Source organism: Achroia grisella, unplaced genomic scaffold (assembly GCF_030625045.1).
Source record: "Achroia grisella isolate CSIRO2021 unplaced genomic scaffold, CSIRO_AGI_Agris_v1 utg146, whole genome shotgun sequence".
NCBI lineage: Eukaryota > Metazoa > Arthropoda > Insecta > Lepidoptera > Pyralidae > Achroia > Achroia grisella.
Window position 1 is genome coordinate 169919 of NW_026712636.1, and position 25137 is coordinate 195055.

General features: G+C 32.9%; 2 protein-coding genes across 2 annotated transcripts; one reads left to right on the plus strand and one right to left on the minus strand.

Annotated features, from left to right (window-relative positions):
• Positions 1-46: 46 nt before the first annotated feature.
• Positions 47-17556, minus strand: LOC131855648 (thyroid adenoma-associated protein homolog). The gene is made up of 25 exons (XM_059206944.1): positions 17350-17556; positions 16709-16889; positions 15999-16232; positions 15298-15556; positions 14554-14729; positions 13872-14095; positions 13088-13272; positions 12495-12685; positions 11808-11994; positions 10931-11083; positions 10016-10230; positions 9502-9616; positions 9278-9423; positions 8511-8675; positions 7970-8134; positions 7247-7322; positions 6732-6916; positions 5981-6119; positions 4862-5194; positions 4366-4524; positions 3608-3834; positions 2593-2847; positions 1623-2377; positions 941-1203; positions 47-672 (listed from the first exon to the last, which is right to left on the minus strand). The coding sequence occupies exons 1-25, from the start codon at positions 17447-17449 to the stop codon at positions 388-390; spliced, it is 5373 nt and encodes a 1790-aa protein (XP_059062927.1). The 5' UTR covers positions 17450-17556; the 3' UTR covers positions 47-387.
• A 343-nt stretch (positions 17557-17899) lies between these two features.
• On the plus strand, positions 17900-25108 carry LOC131855577 (ATP-binding cassette sub-family B member 10, mitochondrial). Its single transcript, XM_059206855.1, has 9 exons — positions 17900-18324; positions 19042-19248; positions 19670-19872; positions 20302-20436; positions 20845-20991; positions 21229-21460; positions 22191-22468; positions 23183-23443; positions 24069-25108. Exons 1-9 carry the CDS (start codon positions 17961-17963, stop codon positions 24363-24365), a joined length of 2124 nt encoding a protein of 707 aa, XP_059062838.1. The 5' UTR covers positions 17900-17960; the 3' UTR covers positions 24366-25108.
• Positions 25109-25137: the final 29 nt, after the last annotated feature.

The following is a 25137-nucleotide window of genomic DNA, read 5'->3' on the forward strand; positions in this document are numbered from 1 at the left end:
TTATAATATATTATCATAGTAACATATCATGTTAATGATTTTTATTTTGAAGTAGTACATACTAGTAGATTTCTGTAATATATAGCTATTGTTATAAAAACACAACATCTAAAATATATTAATATTTATAATTTCTTACACATTGTTTAATTTCCAAAACAGGGGTTGTTATTACAAGATATACAATTTGTATAAATGTGAGAATAAACTTTAAAAGTGATGTATATAAAGTCTCATATTCTATATTATTAATGCTTTCTTTGTTGCAAGATTATGAACAGATGAGTGAGTGTTAGTAAATAAATCTTGAAATTTTTTAACGATTTTTTATTTTATTTTTCATTTGTATTGTAAATTTTCATTATTTTGTTCTCATTGTAAAAATATTCATTTAGTTAATTTATTTATAAGAAGTTCTATTTTAGGGTTCATAATATTATTGTTAGACACTATCTCACCTTTGATAATTTTTCTTAAAGTAACTATATGATTAAAACATAAATTCTCGAAAGTTCTTTTATACATATTATTATCTAAGATATTCAATATGTACTCTATTATATTGGAACTCAATTTATCACACAGGCCTAAAATTTTATCACCACACTCACTAGTCAAGATGGTTTCTTCTAAAAATATATTGTACCTCTCATTTTGATCGAAAACACGGCACTGTAAGAAAGAAGTTATTTTAAAATTAATATTATTTTTTACTTGTCGTTTTAATGTATGATTTGTTTTGTCAATATTATAACTTTATACACGTATTCATGTCTATCAGAGTCTATTAAAAATAAAAAATACATTACTAGTATAAGTTAAAAGGAAATGCTCAGGCATTATTAAATAGTAGACGGTAGTACTTGGAGTGAGAAAGGTATACCTAATGCAAAGCCTCAGTAAAGCATTTATTTATACAAGGAAGTTCCATTGAGCTTACCTCGTCTGTAATTTCATCAGTTAGACACACTTCAGATTTAAAATCCAAGAGAGCTAGCACAAGGAATATAGCTGTATTGTGATCAGTGAACTCTTCTATATAATCTCTTAACATCTCCGCAGCTTTACTAGGAATCACTGAGGTAGTAATACTATCGTTATTCACTAACTTCATCACTGCGTTTGATGTACGTTGTCGTAGCGATTCGTTGTCGTCTTCGAGGACCGTTACTATTGTTGCTAATAGTGTTGCTTTATATTCAACTGCAAAGTTTAAGTTTATGAAATTTTAGAAATAATAATAATTTCTGCTTAAAGTAACTTTACAAAAAGAGTATAGCACTAATGCAACGAAAAATTCGCAATTTGATTAAAAAATAATAATTAAAATCAGATCACAATATACAAAGATATCACGTGATATTTTTTTACAATTTGTTACAGAAAAAATTAAAAAAAAGTTAAGGTTTGTTAAATTCATCATTCAGGGTTGTTAAATTCATTATCTATGTTTTGGAAAGAGTGTAATGACATACATAGAAAAAATAAGTTGTTATCAGTAACGCTTATTTACAACGAAAAATAAAAGTGTACAATACTACACCTCATCCATTGTTTTTCTAATAATGTAGTAAGAGTAGACATAATTGAAAAAATGCAAGATAATTTGAAAAGATTCTTACATTTGTCTTCATCACACATGCCCTCTAATTTCAAGCTTAATAATTCTATCAGATTCTTCTCAAGGAAATCTACAACAACTCTCCTTGTGTCATCTGTGTTATCTGATGAACTACAATCGTATATGACCCTTATTACGGTCAGTATAGTTTCCTTCATTAAATTACTATCATTTACTCTCCTAGATATGAATGTCGACAAACACTCCAAGTAAATATGTATTAAATTATAGTGCTCTTCTTGAATAAACTCTATTATTTTTCTTATAGCATATACATCTGATATGTTTGTAAGATTAGTTTTAATTTCTATAATACGTTTTTGCGTGTCATTTTCTAATGTTAACACTTTCAATGTTTTCTGTATACATTCTAAATATTTGTTACTTTTGTACACTTCACATAATTTGTCTATATATGTGTGGTTTTCTCTCAGTTTATGCAATATATTTTCATTTGCTAACAAATATAAATGCTCTTGGAATTTACAATTATTTTCAATGTTATTGTGTGAAATTAGCAAATAATTTAACGTGGACAATACTACTTCATAGGATTTATGTGATAAGCCTTTATATATTGCATCTGGGATTTTATTATCGTTTTGTTTATGTAAAATAATTAAATACAGGTATAGAGTGTTTGCTAAACATATATCTCTTCCAGAGTCGATATTGGGCGCTTGTTTGTAGAATAATAGTTGTTCTAGATAATTCTCAATTTTGGATATTATATCTATCTGGAGTAATGTGGGGAACCTGAAAGAATTAGTTATATTATACCCAAACTTATATATTACAGAATTTCATGTTTAAAAATAATAATAAAAATTGAATGTGATTGCATTTAAATTATGTGTAATACAAATACTATTGCCGCTATGCTTTACGTTTAAAGTGCTCTGTACTACACAGTACACGTAAAGTAATTTAAATTTATTGTATGAATTGAAGAAAGTAGATTTAAACCTTACCGCCACAATATCAGATTGACCATTTTCACATACTCATCAGCCAATAAGTAACAAGGTTTATCTATCACAGCTTGTTCTAATATCCAAAGAGTCTTAGGTAAGAGATGCGAGAGTGGAATAGTCTGCATATCACACAGACGTTCCGGTTTAGAGGCGAACAGTTTAACCAATTGCAGTAATATTCCATGACAGTAGTTTCGTTTTATATTGACGTCTCTTATTATAGTAAGTGTCATTTCCAGATGCGGAATGTATCTGTAAGAAATATAAATGATTATGCTGAAATTGTGTATGGATGTATGTGAATTGTGAACACTAATTGTAAATAGTACAGATCCAACTTATTTGTTACCGCAAAACGAATATCTGTTGAATTAATTGAAGTTTGGCACTGTGTTGGTAAATGTGCTGTGTTTTTTTTAAAGATTATAATTTTAACGGGGCAGAGGTCTTTATCAACCTTTACCGTTATTCAAAAAAATCCTACGCTCTTTTAGTTATTTAATTGTCTTGCTACCTTTTCGTAGAGTCACTGTCTTCATTGAATGCAATAATTTGTAGGTTTTACGTTTTAGTTATATTACTTTATAAAAAGTACAATCTACAAATTATTGCATTCAATGAAGACAGTGAACAGTGAAATAAGACAATGACTCTCTCTTAAATAATAGGTATACATAAAGGTAAATATATCGTTGATTAAATAGGAAAATTACATTTTTCAAAATTAGAAGCTAGAATTGCCTCCTTTTATATAAGTCAATTAAATTAAGAACGCCGTCTTAATCATTATCTAAATACTTTTAAAATTATATATAGATATAATACTTCTGTGTAAATTTAATACTTTAAGGGAAAAATAATTTAAATAGATTAAAAAAAATTTAATGCTTGTCTACAAGACAATACGACGATATATTATTTAAGGCAAAGAAAAAATGTTTAAACACATATATACATATGTAGATATTTTCTTTTCATGCAATGAGAGTATAAGAAGCAATTGAATACTTACTGTTCAGGCGATATAAGTGGCACCATCGCTTTAGCGGCCAGTTGTCGAACTTTCAGCACACTACTCCTGGCACACGCGAGCACGTGCGGTACAAACGCGACCAGCTTCAGTGTGGAGACCGTGCCTTCTAGAGACGACGGGTACAGCCGCGCCAGAACCAACAGTATTGGGTAAAGACACGGCCGGAGTTGATTATCTTTGTCTGTGCTCGCCTCTTTTAATTTCTCCTAATAAAATTAAAGTCGTTGTTGTAAGTAAACTCAATTTAAACATCGTGTCACAAACCTATATAAGTACATACTACTAATTACATCTCGCGGCACTCTCCGAGTTAATATAGTATGTTACTAGCGTATAATGAAATCAGTATTTGGACCTTTTAATAACATGTTCCCACATGAAAATTATTAGAAATTCTTCAATATATTTTTGCGAACAAATTCATATAAAAATGAAATACCTGCCAGTAATACAAACGTCTTTAAGGATAGGTTAGGATAGGAGGATAGGTGACAGACTGAATTTTCCATCCTCTGTTTCTTAGCCGAAACCGTGTGTGCAAAGGAATGTATGTATTACAGTTTATGTCTTATGAAAACAATATATTATTAAACGGAAAGTTAACACAGCGATTCAAGTTATTGGAAGGACTTTGTTTGTCGTACATGAACAGTACTACAATACTACAAAAGTTATCAAAAATAAAGTCATGTGTTTTTATGTAATATTGTTAATTACTATTGAGATTTGCGACTTACCAACATGAAGTCGTAGAGTCGGGGGTATCGGAGAAAGAAGATGCGTCCCGTCATAGTGTTAGAGCGATGTCGATCGACCGGTGTTGATGTTTCCGCCGGCGCAACACCGAACACGCGCGAAACTAGCGCGCTCAATGCCAGCGTCGACGAATTGCGTTCCTGAAAATAAATTCGCGATATAATTTAATATAAATAACATCCAATCAAAATAGGGCAATGCAAAAAAATTAATTTTTAATCAAAAATATTTATTAAATTTAATAGTAAGAAGCGAGAGAAGTATAAGGACGGATTTAGATTTAGATATAGATCTATTACTGACTCTCAAGATTTTTCAAATCCACCATTAATTCGGAGTGCTTTCGATCCAAGAACTTACAAGAAATTCGGCTCTTATTAAATCACATGAACTTGTATATGATTACACAAATACAATAACTCCGCACAAAGTCAATAACAGTTGGTCTATATTTTAACAAACTAATAACATTCTTACCGCCCATGTATCACCATCAAATCCAGACAGCGCTACAATAAATCCTGTGCCCACGTACGAACTGACGCTCTCTTCTAGTGCTGAATTACGGTACAATGCGCGCAGAATATTCAAACTATGTGTTCTTGTCTCCACGGGTACATCGTCAGGAATTATATCTACCATTTCTTCACTGTCAATATGATTACTTGTTCCATCCTGTAGCTTCGTTGTATAGATATCTCTATATTTATATGAAAGTGACGGTGGGCACGCGAGACGCAGTAATGTTTTCATGCACTGATGAAAGCATTTTGGGTTGCCTTGCACTTCTATTTCCGTTGTTACTATTGCCTGGAAAGCAACATTATTTTATTTACTATCTACTAAAATAAATATTTCTTTACAGAAATAACATCAGGAATTCCAGAAAGTTTCTATTCTAGTAATAATACGCAAAGTCTATTTAATATAAATATTACATGAGAATAGTCAAATTGTATTAAATAATAATATTGCCGCCCCCGCCGTGTCCGCCGTCGACTGTACGTAGGAGGATGTCGTACTTGTATCGTGAACGGTAGCCCGGCGCTGCGCCGCGTGGCACACCTCGCGCCGCCGTCGACTGTACGTAGGAGGATGTCGTACTTGTATCGTGAACGGTAGCCCGGCGCTGCGCCGCGTGGCACACCTCGCGCCGCCGTCGACTGTACGTAGGAGGATGTCGTACTTGTATCGTGAACGGTAGCCCGGCGCTGCGCCGCGTGGCACACCTCGCGCCGCCGTCGACTGTACGTAGGAGGATGTCGTACTTGTATCGTGAACGGTAGCCCGGCGCTGCGCCGCGTGGCACACCTCGCGCCGCCGTCGACTGTACGTAGGAGGATGTCGTACTTGTATCGTGAACGGTAGCCCGGCGCTGCGCCGCGTGGCACACCTCGCGCCGCCGTCGACTGTACGTAGGAGGATGTCGTACTTGTATCGTGAACGGTAGCCCGGCGCTGCGCCGCGTGGCACACCTCGCGCCGCCGTCGACTGTACGTAGGAGGATGTCGTACTTGTATCGTGAACGGTAGCCCGGCGCTGCGCCGCGTGGCACACCTCGCGCCGCCGTCGACTGTACGTAGGAGGATGTCGTACTTGTATCGTGAACGGTAGCCCGGCGCTGCGCCGCGTGGCACACCTCGCGCCGCCCGGTGCGGCCGCCAGTGACCGCAGCAGGGCCCGCAGCCACTCCGCCGGCAGCCCGTGCAGTCGCGGCCCGCGACAACGCCACAGTCTACACACATACATATATGCATAAATTTATTACCACAGACTAATTGACACTACGGTTCATAACTGTTGTCATTACTCTCGTGTGATTTCAAAATTAAATATATGTAATGTTTGTTGTCTAGTCTGTCTGCCTGCCTGTGTATAGACTGTGTGGGACAGAGAAGGAAGCAGACGACATAGTCTCTAGCGCACACCGCAGACGTAATGCGTGCATTAAGCTGTGAACGGCGAATGATAACAGTGGTGTCTGAGAGCCGATAATTAGGAAAAACAATACAGATGACATATACGAACTTTTCCTTGTTGTTCATAAGATTTATTGCTTGAATATTATACAAATATAATTAACTTCTTATAGGATACAGAAAATATTTATGGACGGATATTAACGTAATGGCTGTATATTATAAAGACGTTGGCTCTTCAATTCAAAATAAATAATATGTCTACTCTTCATTTATTATTATTACAATGTTAAATATTGCTGGATAGTAATTTCCAGGCGCAAGCAGTTGTAACAGTCACGTCGTATCAACATCTAAAGAGATTAATTGAAAATGGCAAGAGCTTCACCGACAAAAGAACGGCTCTTAAATTATAAATGAATGAATACCTGGATAGTAGTCTCGTGAAACCCACGTAAGCCTGTTCAAATGCTCCCCTGTGCTTGGTATGCGTCAGTAGAGAAGTGAAATGATCGCCAAGCGCTTGCATCTGCTTGACTGAGAGCGAACCGCTGCCGTTGCACTCGCCTTCCACCGTCAGCCGGGATGATATTGTACCCAATAAGAGCGAAACCTAGCGTGATAATGATATATTGTTTACAAAAACACTTATATTACGTGTTATAATATTGTTCCCATTCACATTTATTATACATAACATTGTTGAAATCTTTTATTACGTCATATAATCTATATCTATCTTATAAGTTAAAAACTGTACCTGCGAACTAGCACGCATGTTTTTCGGAATAAGAACAGTTATTGACAACTTTCGTCCAATAATGATTTGAAAAAAAATTCCAATTGATTAAACCCTTAAGGCCTTATCCCAAACTCGTATGGCTTTTAGCTCAATGGCAACAACTAAAGATACTTCTTTAAAATATATAATCAACGTAAATACCTCTTTGACGGATCTCCATGCACAGAGTAGGACCATTTGAGCTGTAACGGGACGACCATCCTCTAGCACTACGCCACTGTACAATATAAAAAATACATATACAAACAAGCACACACATACAAGTTTCTATTAGAATTACAGTATAAATAAATTGTACTCTTAAAATTATTTAATGAGAGTGAAATATCAAATGAAAGATTACTTATATAGTGGTAACTCTCATCTAAGCGCGCTTGCATATACGAGATATATCTATTTACGTTCATTAATTTCGAAAGAACATTGTATTTTTTTTCAGCAGTGCTTATTCTATTTATTATCGATATTTCATAGTTTTAGTATTTATTACAGAGTAGCTATTATTATGTCATATTCGATAAACAACCTATGAAATCATAATTTTCATTAAATGGTGCATTATACACTAATGAAATACTATAATTACATAAGCACTAGTGGGTCAACATATTACTAATGATGAGCATCGGGTACTTCTGTCTCTATTTCGAGCCGATATTTAGCTTGCAAAGAGATAAAGCAGTGAAATTACAGGATAAGAGAAATGACATTAAAGTCTTCCGAAAAGGTCATGCATACCTGATATGGCGGACGTCACATAATAATGTGTTGTTCATGTATATACCAAATAAACAATATATTATTAGGTCGCCAGCGTGTTTGTCATTTAAATTATATAGAAAAAATACACACTAATAAATTTACCCAGAGTTCCCAGTGTCGGTAACGGAGACTCCTGATGCATCCATCGGCAGGTGACCTTCAGGCGAGGAGTTGTTCACCACGCATGCAACCGCGTCTGTCACCTCAATACACGTATCAATCAGCTGGCTTATCAGCGATGTCCAGCATTTGTCTTCAGATATAGCTCTGTAGAATGTAAACATTGAATCTAGTTGTACTACAATTTAGCTTAATATCTGTGATGTCATTGACATAGTAAGAATAGCAGCGAAATTTGCATATATCAAAGTATAATAATAATATGGATATATACAGGCATTTCATATAGTATGTCAGTGCTTGAAAAGGAGAGTTTTAATTTAGCGTTTTTAAATGAGTACTTGAAATAATTTTATAATAATTTATATATTAATATGTTAAACAAAAAATTATTATATCAATTGTTCAGTAAATATAACACAGGCATTTTCGTAAAAATGGATACAAGGTTTTTGCGTTCCGTAATAATATGATTATATATGTGAAGCAAAAACTTTTGACGTGAATTTATATACGTGCTCACCGCGTGTTCACCGAGTGGAGGGTGCTTCGGAGACAGTGCAGCAGACCGTGCAGGGGCGCAGCACGAGCGGCGCGGACCACGCTGCGTACTGCAGTCCGCAGTTGCGCGCGCAAATCCCGCACCATACGCTCCACCAGCACGTAGATTACAGGCTCTGCGGCTGAACTGTAACATATAATAAATTTTCTTAATACTCAAAATTATTAGCTGCATTTGAACGTACTTTATATCTCGCGCAAATTGTCTTTCAGGCAGGAAACAATGAGCTTGTAGGCGTAGACAATAGCTGCGTTTACGTGTACCATTTTTCACAGGAAATAATGTGTATGTAAATGAAGATAAAAGAACGAGGTCTTACATGGCGCGGTCAGGCATCCTTTAATCGCGCGTGATTTAGCGCCTTTTTATAATAATTAATTATAACTCCATAATGGCGGATATATCACTATAAAGCAAAGACCTATAGTTATTGACAATTTATAAATCTTGAACGTGTCTTTGGAAAATAAAATCTGTGGAATAAAAAAAAACTTTAAAACAAAGTGAAAGGATATGAAACATACACGCGTGATTGTGTTCGTAGGCTTTCCGATGCTAAATCGAGCGCTCCTAATCGTAAAAAACGTGTCGTGTAAAGACATGCATTGGCAATTAGTTTAGCTTTGAATACGCTTAACTACTGCTTATAATATGTGTAGTATGTCGAATGTTTTGAAAAAATAAGCAAATACATTAAGATCTATTAATTAAAAAAAATATATATTCACCATGATTTTCCCTGTAATATCCGACCCGGTAGCTTTTTCACCAGTAGATCGAGTTTGTAAGCAGCCGAGACACATTCTGTCGGTTTCATGCATGACGCCTGCGCTAGAATATCATCTAACTCTAGACTGACACTATAAGTCTTTAGCTGTAACAAAATATAATTTTTACTCTCAGGCAGTTAACTTGTTGGTCATTTCTGCGATTTAAACGGCATATAACTTACCTGTAACAGTTGTATGGGACATTTATCGAGTATGTCTAACGCCAGCGCTTTATTATTCTCGTAACTGTCTTCTAAGTGCAGTAATAAATTCTCAACATATTCCTCAGTCCACGTTCTGCAATAAGTAAGATATGAAATATTATAAAAAAGAAAAAAATTCTTTCACAATATATAACCATTAATTTGGAATCCAGATATAATATCGGCCAAAGAGGGTCGTTGTTTCAGTACTGAACTAAAATACTTGTAACTAAAATGATTCATTTATAATAATGAAGCATACAATGAATTAATCATTGGCTGTATTAGCCGTATAATCTATAGCTCATGCACGAGAAATACATTTTAAAAGTGATTTATTAAAAAAGTAGTGACTTCTCAAATTTTTTTACTTTATATAGAATCATCGATAATTTTATTAAATGTTACACTTAATTCTATTTATAGTCTAGGCGTTAATTTAGTAAAAAGTTTCGCTAAATAGAACATTTTACTTTTATGTCAATAAATTTACCTTTCGTAGCCTTCCAAATGGGCATTCTCGCACCAACTCAATAACTGTAGAGCTACAAATCGCCGGCTGTAGTTGGCGCCTCGTATCAAATTTGAGAAGCACTGACGTCTAAACTCTTCGATGAAGTCCAAGTAATAATTAATCTTATTTCTTGAGTCTGAAGAATCTTTTTGTCTTTTTAGTACTGTAAAACTGTCTTCTAAACGTTTTATAAACTGTAATAAATACATATAGTTTTTTAAAACGTTACTTGATTAGGCAATAATGATTAATATCGATAAAACCTCTTAGATTACGCTAAAACGGCTAAAAGAACTCATAAATTGTCTTTGTTTATTATATTTCATTACTTAGCACTTCTTGGATAGCTGTAAGCATCTGTCAATATGTAGTTTCCTTTCATATTACAAATTTATAATATTGTTAATTAGCAACTTCTTAGTATTTTTTACTAGTGGAAAACTCTAAGTATCAATTAGAGACTGCTTTCCTGAGAAGAACACGCGTAACTTGCGGTATTTCCGATAGTCGCGGGTTCGAATACTCGACGGTAAAAACATTTGTATTCATGACTATGATTCTTTGTATCGGTCCGGGTGTTTTCTATGCCTAATATGTATGTATTTCTAAAAGAAAATATATCTATATTTGTTGTCTAGTACCTATAATACATGCTATGTTTAGCTTGGGAGTAGATAGTGCTATGTCAATTGTACTGAGTTATTATTATAATTAGATGTTAAAAATATGTATTATGTGGAAGAATAAAGCTATACTATAATAATAAAAAATAATGAAATGAAAGGGAGTAAATAGCCGGAGGAGAACTGCAGGATAAATAAATGAGAAAAAACTATTGTGCCGACCCCGTGTATATGATATAAATACATAGAGTATTGTGTAGTGGATTTCTACCTTCCCGAGTAGACCCAGCATGAGATGGCGAGCATGCGGTGAAGGCGCAGCGCTGTAGTGTAGTATCCGCAGCACAAGACGCAACTGGCGAGCGGCCAGCGGGCACGACAACCGCCTCCCTTGCACTGCCAACGCCAGCACTAGTACACGCGTCTGTGGTCAATACCATATCGATATATGACGTGAGTCTGTCTCGGTACAGAGCAAGGAGCTGGATATTCTCGACTATATACGGACCAGAAGTAACATGACTTTGAGGGTAACGCAGCTGTAATAGAGTCACAAAGCGAGTTTCAAGATGTTTGTGACCCTGGTCCCTACCAACATGCTGCCCCCATGCATGAAGGAGGACTACTGGTCGAGGGTATCACAAAGACAATTAATATTATTAATTCATATGTACATACATATGAATTAATAATATTAAACGTCTCTGTCTATAAGGTATTTATAATATGGGCCAATAGCAATAGTAGCCTGAAATATAAATAAGTAAAAATAAAGGTTACTATGGTAGCTGAGTTTCGTCGACAATTACAAGGTATGTATGCAAATATTTTCTTTGTGTAAGATTTGGATTGTGTTATTAGTTGCTGTGCCGCGGAAAAAAAACGGAGAAATGATTGCCTAAATTTTAATAGCTCGTGCTTTATTATTTTGTTTCATTAAATGGTTATTTAAAAATATCACTGAGGTTTTATATCTTTTTTTTCATTATAAGAAATACATATACTGCATATGCATACATAGAGGTTAGACGATATGCTAGTTCGAGCTGCTCTTGTCCATATTTTTAATAATAGGTAATATTTTTAACTTTTATAAAATATTCATGGGCCATATATTGTAAAAGCAAAAAGAATAGTCAGAAACTGACTTCATCAACTGCATCAACAGCAGCTGCCTCAAGTACATCATATCGGATAAGCCCTCCCCACTCCTCTTCATCCTCTTCTTCTATCTGCAGAGCAGAAAGGTTGGACCTCTGCACCACATTAACTAGCATGAGCACACATCTGATGTCCTTGTGAGGAGACTCGCACGATTGTTTAATATGCGGCAAACTGCGGGTGAAATATACTTCAGTTTTTATATATTTTAACAGACACCTAAAAAACTATAGATAATAATTTTCGACTATTGTTAATTAGTTGTGGACGTTCGAATATTTGGTGTATTTGTTTTAATAATTGAAATGGCAAATAGAGAATAACCTATCTGGTGGTAAGTGGCAACCGTCTTTTATATATGTACGGAGAGGCATTGACATCACATGATCATGTGCCTTCTGTAGTACCCCTCACACGATCCCCTTCCAGAGACTAAGATGTCTATGTCTTCCGAAATACAGCTTACAAAGCTGTTTGGCGGCGAAACAGGTGAGGCTAAGGAAACATAGAAAACTTAGAAAGTGTAAAGGTAAAAAGAATATTTTTTTAACCAATTGCCCCTACTCTATGATTTGTTTGCATTTTTTAACTCAATCTATTTTACAGATTAATACTGGTAAAAAGATAAACTATGTTATATTAGTATGAAATAAATGAGATAACATTAAATTCACATATAACTTATGAGGTTCTCATCAAGCGACAAAGCCTTAGCCAATATGTTCTCGAGTATGTTGAGTATAGTTGAGTCTGGGGTACTATTGGCAACATGCGACAGTATAGGTAATATCCACTGTTCGTAAATGCACTGTGTGCTTGCTTGTGGCGCATGATTCTGCAATAATGTCTCAAGAGCTGTTGTTGCCTGAAAAGGAAAATCATCAACATCAAACATTTATTTGTAAAATCATATAAAACCTATTTTTAATTTAAAATATGCATAATATTCTTAATTTTGAATTTTTTATTGTGTTATGGGACTATGTATGCTGGATCGATTATGTTTACTTTAGATATTTAAATCATTGGTATAGTGAATGTAATTGAATTAATTCGATTTTTTATTATTAGTGTATCTAATATACATTTTTACGTATAAAATTAGTATATTTTTGTTCAATGAGTGAACAAAAATATACTAATTTTATTTGTAACATTAAATTAAATAAAACTAGGCAAATAAGCAAGTATCATTAATTAACTTTACTTTAACATTTAACTTTTTTTTAAGTAATCATGTTACTAAAATATATATTAGTTCACTCACACTAGCTTGAACTGGTTGAACATGTAATGCTGCAACAAGATCACAGATGACTACTGGAAACTGTCTTATGAAGTTCCTAGCTCCTAGACAGATGACTAGTGACGTCACGCTCACGTAGTAACTTTTGCGACCTTTGTCTAGCGATGACAAGGCGGTGTAAACCCAGTCTAAGGGTTTGTTGTTACCTACAAGCAAATAATACTTATTCTCTATCTACACTTTTTATTAATCATCAGAATTTTTTGTTAACATCAGATGGTTACCGCACCTCTAGACATAATTAGCAACACACAAATACATTGCGATACGTGAAGTCGTTTATATGTTGAAATTCTTCAGGAATTTGCTGTTTTTTAACTGCACCTACATACCCATTTATTTCACTACCATACAGCATATTTTAAATAGAAAATCAGTTTGTGACAGAAATTTATAACAAGCATATATTGCAGACCTCTCCTACTATATTCACGTTTTTTTTCATGTACATATATATAGCTAATATATTATAAAATATAAACTTAATATCTATTGGATTGAAGGGTAGGGGATTGTTAGAAAAGAGGGTAATGTAATTTCGCCACCATGGGCAAACTAACCTGACCTCATGTTAATTCTATCATCCTTCACTGGTACACCGTCAGCATATACCGTTAGTGCAGGCGGCGTTACATTATCATCGCAAAATAAAAAATATCTATTTAACTTAATTAGTAATTTAAAAACAAGTGGGCACAACAGATAATTTTTAAATTCTTCTATCACACCTGCACTTAATACATACCTTGATTTTGTAACTTTGTACAATATCTAACGACATTGGTCAGTGTTTGTGCAGTCAAATGTCTCACACTGTCCATGTGATGGTCTAAATGAGGCCACACAAAATCCAATAGAACAGCAACAAGCCCTGAACACACATCTTCGTCGCCGGACCGCTCTATACTTTTACTGATTTGTAATATTGTTCGCGTAACACCTAGGCTTAATGTGGACTCTGAAGGATTCCTGAAATATGTGCCATGTCTATTACAGACAGATATTGTAACATAGATATTTGTAAAATTATTTTGATCATATTGAATTTGAATAAACAAAATATCGTTGTCAAGGAGAATTCAATGATTTTTTTATTAGGACAACAATACAGTAAAATATATAATATAATTAAGACATTAATAAATATATACAGATTTTATCTCTGAATTTAATGAAGTTTTTTAACAAAAGTATTAATCTTCTTCATCACAGATTCCGTCCTTGAAATTGCAGCACTAATTTTACATCGGGACTGGTATTAATAATTTAATTACATTTAATATCAAAATGCTTTACACTAAACTAAATGATAACTAAAATTCGGTATTCTTTAAGTTTTTCTTTAATTTAATTAAACTGATTTTAAACATAAAGAATTCAATTACTGAACAAAGTGTTTTTGAAATTTAAGACAATATATAATATACCTTTCTCCAATAGCCACAATGTTTTGAGTCAATACAATAACAATTGACTTGCCTGCGACAGTTTGAGACTGCAAACTCTCCATTGTTACTACTGTCGGTATTGCAGAATATAGGGCCAACTGTGCCGCTTCATTTCTTAACAATGTAAGAAGGTCGTCGGTTGGGGAAGCAAATAACTGTAAAAAAAAATATGTCTATAAAAACAAACTGTAAAGAACTGCCTAGCTGCCATAGTCTTTGTTTAGGCTATTTTCTATTACTATTCATTGTGATACTAAAATATATAAGTATAGTAACACAATAAAAAATAAACTAAGAAATTGTACACAACAATCTCGATCACAACAGCTTTCAAACAAATAATTCATTTAGTATATAAGTTGCCACAGACAGATGTGCACACAGGCAAATATGACTCTCTTTAATTTCTATTTATAAATCCCTCTTTTGCTATCAAGGGGTAACGAATATTATATGGTATTTTTATTATAAACTTACACATGTCAACCTTTTGCTCTGTACTTTCTTATTATACAAAAGTAGCTGTAAGTAACTATACGATTTTTAAAAATTTAAAAAGATATTTTGTCTAGTTATAGAGTAAAAGTATAGTAAGCCTGTGGCAATAATTTTAATTTAGAAAATTTAAGTTTTCATGTAAGCAGTATGTTGCTAAATACAATGAAAAAAAGTTCTCTTTATATCATATACATAATATTATATTAATAAAAAATATAAACTTACATCTAACCATGAATCAGGTCCATTCTCAATTACATGCATGTACAAAAATAGTATTCCTGACACAGATTTTGTATCCATTGGAACATCATCATCAAACATTAACTCTTTAATACACAACCTTATAGCAATAAACATACACATGATGTTCTCAGTATTTTTTTCATTGATTTTCTGTATAATATATAGGAGTAATCTTACAGCTAAATGAGCTAAGTTGAATATTTCATTCTTTTCTGTTGGTGACAATGCTTGTTCATCTCTGAAATATAAAAAAAATTCAAAGTAAATATTCAAATAATGTATTAGAAAATAGATCAATGTTTCTGTTTCAATATATAAAACAGAAACATTGATTTATTTTTAGAAATGATTGAATTAGTGAAATATGTAATTTTTCCTGATATATAAAGATATGATCACATTTGCATACCTTGTTACTAGATATTTTACTGCATACCTACTTTGTTATGGAATCATGGGATAGTTTTTTAAATGTATAGAAACAAAAAAACCTGATATTATTCATTAAAAATGTCTTAACCTCTATTTCAGAAAGACAACAAACTGATTAAACATACTTAATTAATTTTGTCATAAATAATACCTGTAATTTTAACCAACAAAATGTATTCCCATTTTTTTACTCATGAAAAGTTTATTGGGAAAAAGTATTTCAAATTATTCTCTCTCTGGTTACATACCTTAATGTCTTAATACAACACTCCAAACAAGTCACTAAATACTCAGTTAAGCTTACTTCAACAGCTCTTACAGCATTTGATCCAGGTGGAAAATTTTCAATGCATGTGGCTACTTTCATTGCTACACACACATACTCAGTGTATGACTTAGGTCTTTTTGCTACATACTGTGCTATATGACTTGCTAGTGTGTCTGAGAAAGGCTGTTGTAAATTTATGTTCTTAGTGATGTGCCTAAAAAATAAATGTAAATTTAAAATAAGCAATCTGTCAAAAAAAAGACACAATTATTTTTTTTTATGGAAGTATTTTATCCAATTTTATATTTTCTAAACTGTAATTAATATAATTATGTATTAATATGATTGACATAAGTTCAACAATTAATAATAATAAAAACTTGTATTATAGGTACTAGACAAATTAATAGTGTTTTGAAAAATACATATATAGAGAACACTTATAGTCATTAAAACAAGTGTTTACATTGAGCAAGATATCAAACCCGTGACTATTGGCAGTAAAGCGGTATGCATAAACAGTAGATCATCATGGTCATTATTTGAAATCAATATTTTCAGTGACTTTTTAAAATAGGAAGTGAGTACTCATTCTCTAATATTTTATTTCTAATATAAAACAGCTATAGCTACTGATTAACAAGTCATTTGAATAGAAAGAATTGAACAGATAAAGACAGAAATATTCACCTTGTTATGAAACATTTTATTGGATGTTTAGCTGCAGCCAGCAGAAATACAACAACAAGGAACTCAATTAAGGACAAGTCTGATACATATTTACTATTTTCCAAAGTATTTTTTAATATGTGTAACTGTTCATCAGGACTTTTTGAATTGTTGAAGGATTCATACAATTCTGCATTAATACCTGAAATATAAGTTTAGATGTTAATTATGATAGTCAGTATTGTACCCGTTGAGTATGTCAAGCCTTCTCACCTTGTTGTACCACTATCTCTACCATTTAGAAGTCACCTAGCTACTGCCTAGGTGAATTCTAAATAGTACAGATAATGGTAAAAAATTAAGATGTACATGAGTAGTCTAATTATTAATTTTGACTTTGTATTTCGAATGTAAAAAGACTGAAGTCTTAAAGCTGTAAAGTTATTTTGACACACAAGATATATGTACAATACCTGGGACAGATAATGAGATTGAGACACCCGATTGAATAACTTAATGTAGGTTAGACTTTTATTTAAGGTTATGTGTGAGTACTACTGGTAGTAATTATATATATACCTAGACTAAAGCGGTAATGATTGTAATAATAGAAACAGAAACCTCCGACAAGGGTTTATAGGGTACCAAATATATAATACTACCTGAAACTTCATATTCTTGAATTTTAAGTAACGAGAATCCAAATGAATTTTTAGATTTCTTTGTTCCACCTCTTATTATTCTTAGAGATAGGCTATTCATGGTCAGTACAAAAATGTCAATGTGAACAATTTAAGTCAGTATTAAAGTGTATTTATTAGGATAACTTGTACATTTTATTAAAACAACAATAAAAATAGCGAAACATATGGTTTGCGTCACAGATCATAATAAGACCTGTACACCTTTTTGTATCTGTATACCTGTTCGCTGTCAACATATCATCTTGGCATACGACTCATCCAAATTTGATCAATTGAAATATGGCAAGAAATTGGAATCAGATTTCCATGTACATATGTATCAGTTTCTGAAAAGTTACAACAAATAGGTACAATATTTTGTTTTATAAACGACAAAAGTCATAAACGACTTGAATTTAGATCTGAAAAGAATATCTTCCATCATGAATGTCAATATCAATGTCATGTCTTGACTATAATTTACTTACCTCTTATCATATGTCAATTTACGAATTTGTAATATAAATTATCTCTAAAAATTCTGTTTATTTTTTTTTTCATAATTAAACATAGCCAAATTTTAGATAAATATGTTTCAGCGATTAACAAATATAAATTTTAATTCTAAAATGTATATTAGACATACAAATTTCTTAAGCTTATTGACACAAAAAGAATGTTTTAATCAACGCGGCTTCAGGTTATTCTCTAGTCACAAGGCTACCTTACGAAATTATTATGAAAGATCGTTCAATGTCCACGGCAGTAAAATTTTTTATATTATACCACGTTTTTTCACAAGTCAGGTGGATACTCAGAAAAAAAATGAACATATACAAACATTAAAGGACAAAGAGACACTTGTGTCTTCGGGAAAAATTAAAGTTAAATTAAAACCATCGGAATTGAAAAGATTATTTAGCTTAGCTCAACCAGAAAAATGGACCCTCACTGGTAAGCAGACTATAAATCTTATATGCGTATTAACTGCGTCTAAGCCTGAAAACAATGTGAATAAAAATATCAAAGCTTTTAGTTTAATTATCAGTAGATATGGTAATGGCTTCTCTAAACAGAACATTTAACAATGCTAATTTTGTTTCACTGTTATGTAATAACTGTACAGTATATACAATTTGTCTATATGGTGATATATAAAATGCAGTTATAAACAGTGATATCCAGTAGCATTTGGTTTTATAGCATATTTATTATGAATACCCTAATTTAGAATTTATTGTATAACAATTTAAGCTTTACTGATACAAAGTCTGCAACCTACAATCAAGCTGTCAAATGATAAATAAATGAACAGATAGAATACCTGAAGTACCAATTGTAGTGGACTAAATGTAATATATCACACCTCAACTCAGATAGTATATATAAGTAAAGGAACTAAAATAATAAATTAGTGACAAATAAGGTGTTTTAAATAAATAAAATTTTCATAAAATCTTTTTTAGGGTCTTGGAACAAATTAAAACTAAACAATTTTATTGAATCATACATTATACATAACATTTAGTCAAAAGTTTAATGATTTCTAAAACTAATATATAAAAAAATATTCCTTTATTTTTTTACTAGTAGTACTACTTGATTGGAGGTGTAATGTCTTGTGTAAATTTGTTTTAGTAAATTAAATATTTACAATTCATTTGGTTTCAGGTGCTATTGGACTTCTTATAATTTCATCAAGTGTGACCATGGCTGTGCCATTCTCTCTTGGAAAGGTTTTGGATATAATTTATGACAGTACCAATGATTTACCTGCAGCCAGGGAGAAACTGGATGCTCTCTGTCTTGTGTTATGTGGTGTATTTATGGTTGGAGGGCTATGCAACTTTGGCAGGGTATATTTGATGTCAATATCTGGTAAGGGATATATTGTATAATAATATATGGTGTACTGGATATATTTGTATTATAATCATTACCTCTTTTCATGACAACTGGCCGCTTACAGACAAGACAGACACATTCCATATTTTCACCTATAAAATATTCTCATGTCATCCGTCACTCGCCTTATACAGCTCTGATCCACATATATAACTATATTTTCTTTAAGATAATCTTTTGTTAATATTATTCTTTTCAATATACTAATTATTAGTTGAGGGTCTATTTTATTTGTATATTTATTGTGACCGACTCCATATATTTTAATTTATGATACTGGAATGGTACACCTGCCTGTGGTAATGGTTTACACTAGCAGGGTACTAGTGAAATTACCAGATATTAAAATAAATACTGGTCATAATAATTGTGTATACTATGTTTTAATCTGCAGGACAAAGAATGACACAGTCACTTCGCAAACAAGCATATGGTGCTATAATGCGTCAGGAACCAGCTTGGTTCAGTAGGACATCAACTGGAGAATTGGTGAACAGGCTCTCTGCTGATACTCAGCTTGTTGGTAGAAATTTGAGCCAGAATGTTAGTGATGGCTTGCGTTCATTTGTTATGGTGTGTGCTGGCACGGGTATGATGGTAAGATATTTTGCATACATTCAAATGTCCTATTCTCTTCAAACTTAATTCTTTTAAATTCGATTTCAATACAATTTATTTATAGTTAAGTTATGCTAAAAGTTAAATAAATTAATAAACAGAATGATTGATTGAGGTTAAGTCTAATTTATGTGTTAATTATAATATTATTATTACAAAATTAGTAGGTTTTATCATCCTACTGTAGATCATGAAATCCTCTCTTCGAATCTAATCTTTCTTTTGGTTCTTTAGAGCAGGATATTAAGGAAGTTCCCTGTTACCACTATTCTAGAATTATGCTTTATAATAAACTATATAAAGGAACAATTATGGAAAAATACTAGAATTTTTGGTTAATTTATGAAAGATTACTTAAATATTTTTACACTAATTAGCTTTTACATCACTGTGTACAAATTAATACAGATTTACATGTCACCATCATTAGCATTGGTTGGCCTTTGTGTAGTGCCACCTGTCTCGATGTTGGGCATCATGTATGGACGCTTTATAAGGGGTATTACACGCCAGATGCAAGACACCTTAGCAGACACTAGTAAGGTTTGTAGATTTAAATTAAAAACCTATTATATTAGTTTATTCTAACATATTTTTTTATGTAATTGGAATAGTAAACAAACTGACAGCCTACCTGATGTTAAGTGGTAACCATTGCTTATGTATATGAACAGCACCACAGACATCACATTATCACATAACAACTGTGATGATTTTAATCCTTCTGAATGGCAACACATGAGGAGTCATGTGCTGCCATTCAGAAGGATTAAAATATCATGCTCATTATTAAATAAGAATATTATTTATTCTTCCAATAACAAGGCCTAAAACATAATTTAAACAGTAAATTTTAGTATGTCAGCAAGCATCATGCAATAGCTCAACTGAAGTCTTTATGGTCATCATATGTATATCTATATTGTAATTATTACTTCTCTATGTTTACAGCTAGCTGAAGAGAAAATATCCAATATAAAAACTGTAAAAGCATTTAGCAAGGAGGAAGCAGAATGTACGTCATATTCACAGAAAATTGAAAACATTCTTAAGTTGGCCTACAAAGAGTCCTTAGCAGTTGGAAGTTTTTATGGTTTGGTAAGATATGTACTAAATTTCTTTATGTAATTGGAAGAACAATCCAGCTGACTGTACCATTGCCTATATATATGGACTTTTAATAAATTGAAAATTGAATTAAATCAATAAATTAGACTTTCTGAGCGTGTAAATTATCAAGCTCAAGCTCTCAATAAAATCTCAAAAAATATGAGGTTGGTTTTATAGTAATACTTTATCCAATTATATAATTATGAAAGATTATTTATTATGCAGACAGGTCTCTCCGGAAATGCTATAATAATCTTGGTGTTATACTACGGCGGAGGGATGGTGGCGTCCGAACAATTGACTGTTGGCAATTTAACATCTTTCTTGTTGTATGCTGGCTATGTGGGCATAAGTATAGCTGGTTTGAGCAGTTTTTATACAGAACTGAATAAAGGAATAGGCGCCGCAACGAGGCTATGGGATATTATAGACAGGGAACCCACAATACCTGTTTCAGGTTTGTACAGTTTTATAAAAATGACTATTTGAATATCTTGGAGCTGTCTTTAAATCTGAAAAGATATAACATATCTCTGAATATTACTAAATATTGGAATACGTTCAGTTGTGGAAGTGTGATTGAGTAACAAATAGTAATGTACCTAACATATTATTATTTATATTTTTTATATACTGTTACTCGCGACTTCGTCTGCGTGGAATTTAACTTTTTTTTATTAAACAAAACAAAATTAAAATAAACAATAAAGTCTCTTATGTTACTTTTTATCATATTAGTTATCTGCGAGTGAAAAGTCCGGTCATAAGCTGTTAAATTTAAATTACAAACCGACACTTAATTTTATGAATATGTATAGATTGGAAATGAGGTTTTATAATGAAGTATAAGGCCTGGTGAAAATAATTTTATAGTGTAGTGGGTTCTGTTGGCACTAGGCCCAACCCTTCCCCCAGCGTAAACCGTTAGCGCAGGCGGGTGCACCATTCCATTATCAACCCTCAAAAAAAAAAAAGGCCCAACCCTTTAATGGTGTTGGTTGACTTAGTTTCCTAGTTGATAATTGGCCAAAATCTTATTTGTTATCCGAAAAATGTCATACACTTGTATTATTGAATCATTTCTGAACATAACAGCAATAAAAAAATCCCTATAATAATATATCCTTATAAATAATATACTTAATGAGTAGTACTGTAGTACTTTTTTAAATAAAATGGTATTTTAGGTGGTTTAAGACCAAAGGAAAGGCCAAATGGAGAGATAGTCTTGGAAAATGTTTGGTATTCATATGATGGAGCACCGTTGATTAAGGGGTTCAATTTACATCTCCGCCCGGGCAAATCCTTGGCGTTAGTGGGTCGTTCAGGCTGCGGTAAAAGCACCATAGCTTCGCTGATACTCAGGCTTTACGACCCTGAAAAGGGCAGAATATTGTTAGACGGCATCGACATCCGTGAATTGGACCCAGTATGGTTGAGAAGCCACATTGGTTTCGTCAGTCAGGTATGACCTTCATAATTTACCAAAAAAATGTTCTTTTCTCTTTATGTCTAGTAGTTTTATATATCTACGATGTGAATCACGATTATTATAGTCTATAAAAATATAATTTCTATAAATAATTTAAAAGTATCAATAATATATTAAATATATATTTTTAATGTTTGTTTTAGAATCATGGTTTATTCCGATTCAATAACATCTCAGTAGTTTGCATCGGATCGGCAACTAAGCCACTGATAAACATACTTGATTAGGGTTTTTTTATGAGACATAACATATTAAAGTAGAGGTAGCAAGTTCTTGCAAAGTAAACAAAAACTAACGTAAAGTAAAAATTGCTACCTATTTTTACGAAAATTGCTCGGAGGAGTTTACATACTAACATAAGTACCTATATGTAGAGAAAAAGTGCAAATGCAAATATTTTTTTCAAATTGTGCATAAAAAATACATTGAATCAGTAAAAAAAATTTTACACCTATCATGTATTTGACACATACACTCACACGAAGTATAAGTCTATGACAATAGAATCTTAATAATATTCAAACTTATAATTTAAATTAATTGGTCTAATTTTGACCATTGGGTGACAACTAGTACATATAAAATACCCAGATAGTTACAAAAATACATTCTTATGATGACAAATGTTTGTGAATTAAAGACGATTGGAATATAATATGTCATCAACCACTAATAATATATTTATAGGAGCCAGTGTTATTTAGTGGGTCGATAAAGGATAATATATTGTACGGTGCACTGGATGAAGCCAATGATGAGCAAGAGTCAGCTCCAAGTCACGTGGAACCAGCGTGGCTGAGGGCCGCACGTACAGCCCATTTGCATGAGCTGGTGTTATCCGGGCCTGATCGCGGGGAACCCGCCTGGGGTCGCCAAGTTGGCGCGCTGGGTAATCAGCTAAGCGGTGGACAGAAGCAACGTGTCGCTATAGCCAGAGCTGTAGTCAAGGTACTTCTTTTTTTATACAATTGGATTGCCAAAGATCTGACCGTGTGCCGGTACCGGTAAAAGAACGACGCTGGGGTGGTTCACCCTAGCAGAATGCCCGGGCAAGGAGCGCAAGCTCGGGGCCCGTACCCAGCGGTCCACAAAAGGACTAGCGGACGACCCGAAGTAAAGTCTGACCGTACACCTGATGGAAAGTTGTAACCATCGCCTATTAGGGGAAACGGGATTGCTAGCAATGTCAAGTTTACATACCATATATGAATAACATCTTGAATATTGTAAAATACATGGTATATTTATTGCCATTCCTGAGGATTAAGGTGTAATGCGGTCTTTCGTAGTAACTTCACTGCTATATCTCATTTCAAATCGATCAACAGACATTGACCCAGCTGTTGGTGGTCTCAAGTTAGAATTTCACCAATATATCATAATATTCTGATTGGCTCCGACAGACAGCACCGCTCAATACAATGTTAGCCTAAAATATACTCGTCACATAATGTACGTTCACTACAATGTCGACAAATAATGCCTGACACAGTTGTGATTAATAGGTTTTATATACTATACTTTTTTATGCTACACTTTTTATATTTATATATTTACAATCAATTTGTTACAGAATCCAAAAATACTAATACTCGACGAAGCTACCTCAGCATTAGATGCATATTCTGAATTCCTAGTCGATAAAGCTCTCAAAGAGATCAGTCGGGATCGAACAGTTCTGACTATCGCACACCGGCTGAGCACTATACAGTCGGCCGATGAAGTAGCCGTGCTAGAAAATGGTGCGGTAATAGAAAGAGGTCCATATGTGGAACTGATGGCAAAACAGGATGGTTTCTTTAGAGATCTTATGACCCATCAGACTTTCGCCTCCAAATGCAGAGAGAAACGGGATTCACAAAAAACGTAGTCGATACTTAAACTAATTTATTTTAAATTTGACACAAAACAGGTTGTATATATACATAGATAAATAATTGGTGAATGTTTTGTTTGTATCTAGTATAGATTTTAATGTATGTAAAAAAAAATAAAGTACCAAATAATGGTGTAGGTTTCAATTAAAAAAGAATAACCGGTTCCTGTTATTAAATAACAATGATCTGATCTTATCAGAATTGATGTGGTTGACTAAATTGTAATCATTACCTACTTGATGTATTTCCATATTTATTGTACGTTTTAATTTATTGCGGTATTTATGCCTGTAGTTTTATGTTTACAATGTTTCAACAAGTATTTTGTTATGCCTTTATTTTATTACATGTAATTATCAACTATGACTGGTATGTCAGAAGCTGTAATTTGTGTAGCATAAAGCGGCTATTATATGTGCACGCAAAACTATACGAACAAATATTATATTTTATCAATATTACAAAGATTCGCTTTAAATATTGAAATAGTAATTTTCATAAATGTATTGTTAAATATTGATATGATTTATATAGCATAGAGTTGTATGATAATTATAGTTTTGATTATAATTATTATGTAGCTCTTGGTCTTCCGTATAGTTCTAGAGACATTTAATGGCACTTTTGCCCGATAACAGAAAACGTGAAAATTATGCCCTCAATAGAAAATGCTTCTTAATGTTTGGTCAGAATTTTAATAACGATATAATTGTGAAATATACCGTTATATGAATTATGAATAGGTAGATTAGGTACTAGGAATGA